Here is a 9,162-nt window from a genome sequence, read left to right on the forward strand (position 1 = left end):
CTGTTTTCGTTGTAAGCTCGTCCCGAGTCGAATAACGGGTATTCGGCAGCACTGTGGCGATGTGACTGTATCCATCATGGCAAAGTTCGTATTTTGTCACGTCAATGAGCCACCGTGAACCCTCATGTGCCTGTTGAGGTTACCGCTCTGGCTGAATCTCAGCAAGCACAGCTTGCACTGATAAGGCTTTTCGCCCGAGTGGATCCGTAAATGCTTCGTCAAAGTCGAGCTGTCGGAGAAGGCCTTCTTGCAGAATCGACACCTGTGGAGTAGACCAACCAGACGTTTTTAATGCAAATTTTCATAGAATTTTCATAGAATTTGAGCGCAATAGGCAGCCAGCCAGCCTAACTTTGGTAACTTGGCGGAAGTCTTCGCTGACCTCGAGCCCTACATTTATTCTCTCACGCCTGCCACTTGTTTATCATTATTATCGAGCGCAATTGACATTAATCGACTGTTATAATGGCAGCGGCGTGATGGATGGGCTCGCGGTTTTCTCGAGCGAATTGGAAAAGCCTTTTTGATTTTGAATGGCGGCGTTCGTTACCTGTACGGTCGCTCTCCGGAATGCGTCCTCATATGCGTCGTGACGGAGCTGCTTTGGGAGAATCTCCTGTCACACACCGGGCACCGGAAGGGCTTTTCCCCCGAGTGAGTTCTCGCGTGGGCCGTCAAGTTTGCCGCTTGGCTGAACGCTTTCGAGCAGGCGTGGCACCTATTGTCGTCGTAGAGGAAAAAGTTCCGTGTTAATTGAGTGATAATGGAGTTGAGCCGTCAACGACTAAGCGACGCCGCGAATCGTTTAAATATTCCGTTCTCACTTTTATCGGTCTCGAGCCGTTTAGCAGTTGGGTCCATGTCAATACGATAGTACATTATGTACTCTCGGTTGCATTTAAACTTTCTTAACGTGTCACTTGGAAATTTCATGTAAAATGTTGTTAAATAAATGCGCGATTGTGCTTGGATTACTTACTTACAATTATAATTTTTTTTCGAATTTCTTGTTTATGGAACGAGAGGGTTTTCTTTTCATTTTTTTTTTTTTTTTTCTAAGTATTGTCAACGTGATTTTACTTTCTCACCACGTCGTTACCTTTCAAAACTAAAACAACGATCGAGTTGTTCTCGATGCTAAATAACGACAAAATTGCACATAAAAAATGCGTTCAATTACCATTCGCACGATACAAAAGATGAGGGGGAGTGGGGGAAAAAGAAAAAAAACGAAAAATTAGGCGACAATGAAGAATGCTGTAGCAATTCCCTCGAATAATTCCAAATATTATTTTCTTAATGTTTAAAAGAGAAACAACTATGTACAACAAGCTGTGTTGTATAAATTAAATTATTACTTTCACTATATTTATATATTTATTAGCGAGCTAATTCTTAGCCGTTACTTACAATTATCGTTAAAAACTGCATAAGCGCACATTTCTATATATACATATATTATGGTATAAACGCTTTATCCTTCCCTCTTTTTTTTTTTTTTTTTTTTTTTTATTCGATTAAGATGTAATATAAAATATTTGGATGTATTTTGGATAGAAGTAAAGGTGCGGTATACTCGGATATGTGGACGTGAAGGTAAGTACTCGTATAAAATAAATTTGTTTCAATTTTACGATTATGAATAATTTAAAAAAAAATATATATATATATATATATATATATAGTCAATATTGTTAAAGATAGAACTTTGTTTTATCAAATACTTTAATCGATCAGTCAAAGTTAAACTATTTCGAATAGAATGAAATATATTAAATATATTAATTATTGATAATTATCAATGTTCGCATATTTTTGACAATATAATCCTATTTAAAGATGCTTTTATAAAAAAAAAAAATATAAAAAAAAAAAAAAAAAAAAAAAAAAAAAAAAAAAAAAAAAAGTAAATATTTATTAAAAATAAATTAAAAAATATTATCAAAATAAAAGTTACGTTATATCAAATATTGTACAAATTGTGCATTTATATTATTTTATTAGACTTTTTCTTTACTATTGGTTTTATTATAATTTATATCAATTGACTTTAATTTAATAAATGATTTATATATATACTTAGTCTTAAATTTATCAATGTGTACTCCAATTGTATTAATGTATTCTAACGTATTAACCTAATTCTATAGTGACATTATACGTTTTTATATACTTCAATTATTGTTATTTTAAATCGTGTTATTATTTTTTTTGTTTTGTTTAGAAAATCACAGCCAAGTCAATTACTATGAATATTAGATTTATTATTTTTAAATCAAAGTCGCCTATTATTTTATTGATCGATGCATAAATAAACGATAATTAAATGTCTAAATGGCATTTTCTAATTTATTTGTATTGCTGCAGTACCTTTTTATTTTTAATAAAAAATCGAGAACAGATTAAATGTAAAATACAATTAATTTTTTAGCTTTTCGAATGCTTATTGTTGAAAATTAAATTAATTTTTCGTATTAATGCCTATTTAATTGTTAACTGTTTAAGAAATTTGGACCTGAGAATTAAATATTATCCATACACATACTAAGTAAAACTAGATTTATATCCATGGATACATTAATTTCACAGATACACGATTGTGTAATGAAATTTTGTAACAATGCTTATGCAACAGTACAGTAAGGATTTTTCTGTCTTTCTCGCAAAAGATTAAGTAAAGAGTCAATTATATCTAAAATTTTGATGAATACACGAATGACAAAATAAGTTAGAATATACATGTAAGATGTTTTCTTTTTTTTTTTTTTTTTTTTTTTTTTTTTTTTTTTTTTTTTTACGAATGCTATTGAATCACGATTAATTCATAGTTTTATGTATATTAAAGCTGCTGAATGGTAATTATTCGCGATGAAATAAAGCCAAGAGAAACCAACAAATCCATTAGGTTAACATGAATTTTAAAATCATAAAACACTCGATTACCGTTCATAAGAACGTATTTACATTACAGGGAATAATATTTATGCCTTTGTGATGATTTACTATTACTTTAATACGAAAGGTTTTGATATGAGCTGACTAGCAGTGATAAATGTAGTGATTGGTGTGATTAGAACAAATTACTTGTAATTTCTGTGACGGTTAAAAACGTTAAGAGTTTTATCGCGTTATAAGTGAACCGTCTCTATTAAAATCTCATATATACAAGAAATGTTTGTTATCCTTCGTATTATCGAATTTATAATAAATTTCAAGGGCGATTTTGAAAAATATTGTTCCAACATAGGCATATAATATAATAACGAAAAAAAAGAAAGAAAGAGAGAGAGAAAATTACGTAGAAAAAGATTAAATTACATAGTAAAGATATTGAATGTTATGCAGTTGAACCGAGAGCCATTTTGTAAGTGTAAATTGAATTTGCCTATGGGATTAAAAATTGGATATCGTTTACTAGCAGAGACGTTAAATATGTTTCTGCGCAATATAGGGAATGTGCGCGTGCGTATATTGTATTTAACGAAAAGAGATAGAGAGAGAGAGAGAGAGAGAGAGAGAGAGAGAGAGAGACCTAAAGGGCTTCTCGCCGGAGTGCGTTCTAAGGTGCGTCTTCAGGGTGCTTGGCCTCGCGTACGTCTTGCCGCATATCCTGCAGAGGTTCGGCCTCGCTTGGTCGTCGTGTCCTAGCGAAGAGGGCACCTGGGTGAGGCTCGTCGTTATTCCATCGCCGCATAGCGTATGATCGGCCGTCTGCTGTTGCTGTTGTTGCTGTTGTTGCTGCTGCTGCTGCTGCTGCTGTTGTTGTTGTTGTTGTTGTTGTTGTTGTTGCTGCTGCTGCTGCTGTTGCTGCTGGTGCTGCTGCTGCTGCTGCTGCTGCTGCTGCTGCTGCTGCTGCTGTTGCTGGGGGTGAGCGGAGGTGGCGGCAGCGGCGGCGGCGGCGGCAGCGGCAGCGGCAGTCGCGAGGCTATTGGCCGCCCCCTGGTTCACCCTCTGCTGCTGCTCGACCCCGGCGTACTGGGGGGCGGGACTCAGCAGCGGCTCCACGCCCCACGCCCCCGCGTAGCTCTGCTCGTAGCCGTGGCTGCGGGAGACGAGGGCATTTTAGACGCCTACCATTCACAATCGATCGTTAATTCGTCCAACTTTCCACCCACCTACTCGAGACTTTTACCGAGATTTGGAGTTTTTACTGTGAAACCGAGTCCCCTGATTTTATTCGAAATCACGAGCATCGAAATTTGCTTTGTGGTACTTTTCATATGGTATGGGCTACGTATGATATTGAAATAAACATAAATACGATTGCCAAGCCAAGTCGACCGACGAATTTCTTTAATAACAATCACGAAAGCTCTTAGATTCGAATTACACGTAATTATAGGTAAATGAATATGGTTCATTGTAATTTCATCATAAACGGCGTAGGGAGATTAATTCATGTGAAATGCATTAATTTCACGTATTATTAACGCTAAATTATCGAATGCTGCGCACTCGTTTTAAAGACAATCGTTACGAAATTATTTGTCATTTATTCGAATATTGTTTCACGGATCAAATTTCTGCGATTATATTGATTTCATCTAACTGCTCATTTTCAACTCTCGTGTTACTTTGTCAACGTTTAACGAGCTTTCCTTAAAATTCTTAAAATAACAAAATGATGTTATTTCAACTTGCAAGGCATATGCATAAGAATATATATATATATATATATATATATATATAGAAGTGTTTTAGTTACATTAGTATTACCATCATAATGATAAACTAATAACATTATTTGTTACAATCACTTGAATATGATAAATAAATATTCGACAAAGCTATAGCTTCGTGAATGTTTATAATTTATATTTCAATGAATGTGAAAACAAGTAAGTTTCTATCCCTATATTTAATGTTAATAAATTAATTGCCGTTTATCTATCATACGCGAGTAATTTTCATAAATAAAAATTCCTATTGCTATATGCACAGTAGTCGATTGAATTTATTTTTAAGAGTTTACGTATTATTTTTCCTAGTATGCCAGCGGTGGAAAACTTTAATTACGCCAAATCCATTTTTTTTTTTTTTTTGTATGGCTTTATATATGGGATATTCAATAACAAATGTGTGTATTTATATGAACTTTAAAAAAAAAAATTGATTATTCAAGAACTTTTTTTATATATACAAAAAAAAAAGAAAGTATAGTAGGGAAAAGTATTGTTTAAAACATAAATCAAACGTGTAGATACAATTACTCGTAAAAAAAAAAACATATTTATTAATTGTCACTATATGAAAACTAATTTTTTTTTCTTTATATATTCTTAAAGCAATTATGAACGTCAAAGACATAATTCCATATTTCTGACGTTAATGCTACTTATCATCCGCATAAAATTATTATGATGTGATCAACAGTGATAAGATTCTGAAAAAAAAAATGATAACTTCGATAGTTTGTAATCGTAACTTCGTTACCGATCGACGAACTCATTATTATTTGTAAAATATGCTTAGAATTTTCGCTATTAACACAAATGATTAATTATTGATTTCGTTTAACCGCATGAACTATTGATATTTTTAAGAGGCATTATTAACGCTCTGAACCAAAGCTTTCATATAAATAATCATGGATACTGAAGTGCGCAAGTAATCTGAAGAAATTGTGTCGTTTGTTGAAATTATGTCGTACCAATTGAATGAAAAACTTAGTCTTAGTTAAATATAAAAAAGGTAATTTTTCATAAAAAAAGCTTTAGTCTCAAAATCAAATTTTGTATAAATTAACATTTCAGAATATTTTATAGTTAAATTAATTAGTTCTTAAAAGTCCAATTACTACACAATAATAATAAGGTTAATTATAATAAAAAGCATATGATATTATCAATCATCGGAGTTCTTTACGTCCCTAAATATTGTTTTTAACCATCTTCTCAAAACTCATTAAGTTATTCATGTTTTGCATTATTTGAGAGCTACCGAAGGTCAAAATGACTCGGAATAAAATTGCAGTAAAATTTATGAAAAATTTATTCAAAGTATTATAGTTTTATTTGTCCGGCGCGCGCATATAATTTATTATAAATTATACATTTTCAATACTTCAATACAGACGTGCATATTACTTTGTGATTGTTTTTTTTATTACGTATATTACAAATTAAATAAAAGAAAAAAAAAAGAAAGAGAGAGAGAGAGAGAGAGAGAGAGAGAGAGAGAGAGAAACGAATGCAATATAAAGCAATGTTATGTAAGAAATTTAATTTTACTTATTTGCTGCGCAAGCGCGCCAAAGTATATTAGACAGAAAAGCAAAATGGCCACTGCTTGGAAAAGAATGATGTGTTAATTCTATTTATATTTCTAATTATTATTGTTTTTTGTTTTTCATTTCAACGTATCTATAATTTGAGAGCTTATATTGATTGGATAGATATGGTAAGAAGAATTGATAATTTTGAAAAATCTAGCTCATTGATTAACGGAATATTGAAAGTATTGAGAAATTGTTGACATTGGAGTTTGTATTAATGAGCAGTAAATTTGTCTTTTAAAGCAATTTATGCACGTTTAGAATTAAATTTTTCATATAAATTCAATTTTTATGAATACTTGACGAATTTTTCCATTATGGTCAACGAATTAGTATCTTAGGATAATAAAATTAGTAAAATTTCAATTCTGCAATTTCATTCTTATTTAACAGTCTAATTTTTATCCCCTATTGTTTTTTCATTTAAATGTTGAAACTTTAGAGAGTTTTTGAGAATGGTCGAACCTTTGTAATATAAGAATTTCTTTCTTATAGAAGAATTTTCTGCAATTGAAAATTAGTTAAAAACCTTCAAGAATTGAAGTTATAAACTAAACGGTGTTGTTAGGCTCCTCCCTCATCATTTCAACTGATATTATAATTTTTCTTTTTAAATCCACTGTATTAAATTAGAATTATATTGACAAGACGAATTGTCATAAGCTGGCTATAAAATAGTCATTTGATGTAGTTTTTATTTACCATATTTTATTCTTATTTATTAAACATTATGATGTACATTGTAATTATGTCGTTTCTAGAACCGACGTGCAATAATCACCGAAAGACCATTTGCTTACAAATTAATGAACAATGTTGGCACGTACGGGCTGGTTATGAAAAATAAATGATCGCACAATGAGCTTTTTAAGAAATTGATTTGATGTTAATAATGAATGAAAAGAGCTTTAGTGCTCTCGATGTTCAATGCAAGTTTAAACAATAAATTTTAAGCAGTTTTTACAAAATTAACATGTAACAATAATTTAATTATTTAATTGCGTAAAGACAATAAGAAATATTATTATTTAAATTGTCTACTGGGAATTAAATTTTATTTAATAATTTTATTATTGAATTAATTAGTACTATATGAAATGTCAATAATCATAGGTAATACTCATTATGTAGATGGCATTAATAAGGTTAAGAATATTATTAACAAATTGTAATTTCAATAATATTATTATTCTGATTAATATTAGAATATAATGTTTTGTCCAGTAAATTGTCGTTAGAAATAATGGTAAATAACAAGTAATAATTAAAGCAGACTATGAAGAATATCTAAGCGCATAATAGACGTATCGGATTAAATAAAAATTTCCTCGTCTACTTCAATTTCTATTATATATATATTTATATGATATTCTCTACGATTTAAACATATTACAATAGCAATTATTTGATAATCCATGTATATTATATGAGATATTGATTTTAATCAAAGTATGAAAAATTATTAATATTAGGCAAGTCACGAATGTTACTGATTATGTTTATTTTTTTTATTTGATGTGTTTATATTTTATAAAGTCAATAGAAAGAATAATCATGGCAATGGCTCTACTTATATTAATATTATGGTATGGCAGAAACTGTCTAAATGAATTTAAAAAAAAAACATTAGAACAATACTTTTATTTTTTAAAGCTATAACGATATTTTATTGATGATGTAGAGATAGAAGAAGTGGATAAAGTTAAGAATTATTTGAAGATACGAAATACAAATTTAATATAAAAAAAAAAAAAAAAAAAAAAAAAAAAAAAAAAAAAAAAAATTCTTCATAGTTTTTATGAATTCTTTACATTATGCAGTTAATGTTAATAATTAAAAAAGTTAAAGGTTTACCATTTAAATCTTTTCAAATGTATTAATGATGTTTGCGTGAGCTTTTGACCATCGATCGTATTAAAGCACTTAATTACATACAACTAACACAAAAAGCTTATTAATCCGCGGGTAAATTGGTATTATAAAGCGAACTTCGCATTAAATTATAATCTTGTTTAATATATTAACTATATTGTTCTGCGGCTTGAAATACATTCAAAACGTCGATATTCATATAATTCAATTGTAAAGCTTGACGATTACTTTTGCTAATAGCATTTTCACGTTAAATTGGATGCAAAAGTATTAGAGAACCATAATGACAGCGAACCTTTTATTATTTATTATAAATCTAGGAAGAACTTACTTTGGCCCATTCGTGAGTTGTTCACCCGAGAGGTGAATAGGAAACCAAGTATGGGAGCACAACCATTCATCGATCGATATTCTTCCTAAGTTTCGATCTGTCGAATTGGCATGGAAACTGCCTCAATAGCAGTTAATCCGCCTATCAAAGTATTTAATTGAGTCGATTTGGCGATTACCCGTTGCCAAAACCCAACGAGCAGTGGTCAATGCTGGAGCGTCAGCCCAGCCAAGCGATCGTAAATGAGTCAACGGAAAGGAGTTTGGGCGGACGCAGGAGAACGCATCGAAAATTCCCGATAGCGTATTATCGTGGCCGCGTCGGGGTGAAATCCCCTCCGTAGGCTTGTACGTGGGCTGACACCGAGACCAGGTTCCCACCCCACCCGGAGTGGATTTCGGAGGTTAGCTGAGGCGCAGCTCCGGCCTGCCCGATCGAGCGTGAATTCGACTCGGGGAGTTGGTGCACTCCTAGAGATTCCCCGGGGAAAAGCTGGACGTTAAAAATTCAAGGCATAACAAGGACGACAGCCGCAGCCGTACCAGCAGCAGTAGCAGCGATAGCAACAATAATAACGACGATAACAACGACGACAACGCCAACGACAATGAGAATGAGGACGACGATGACGAAGACAACGATCGACGACGACGACGACGACGACGACGACGACGATGACGACGAC

At 32.1% G+C, this 9,162-nt stretch overlaps 1 protein-coding gene across 1 annotated transcript in view; it reads right to left on the reverse strand.

The window, feature by feature from the left end:
* Nucleotides 1-9,162, reverse strand: part of LOC105367998 (protein glass) — a 13,244-nt gene continuing 4,082 nt past the window's right edge. The window contains exons 5-8 of the mRNA XM_011506883.1: nucleotides 3,889-4,042; nucleotides 3,533-3,816; nucleotides 551-718; nucleotides 1-262 (exon numbers count right to left, since the gene is read on the reverse strand). Of these exons, the coding sequence (XP_011505185.1) occupies nucleotides 97-262; nucleotides 551-718; nucleotides 3,533-3,816; nucleotides 3,889-4,042 (772 nt within the window). The 3' untranslated portion in view covers nucleotides 1-96. The remainder of the gene's footprint in view (nucleotides 263-550; nucleotides 719-3,532; nucleotides 3,817-3,888; nucleotides 4,043-9,162) is intronic.

Source organism: Ceratosolen solmsi, unplaced genomic scaffold, assembly GCF_000503995.2.
Source record: "Ceratosolen solmsi marchali unplaced genomic scaffold, CerSol_1.0 scaffold10, whole genome shotgun sequence".
In the NCBI taxonomy this organism is placed as follows: Eukaryota; Metazoa; Arthropoda; class Insecta; order Hymenoptera; family Agaonidae; genus Ceratosolen; species Ceratosolen solmsi.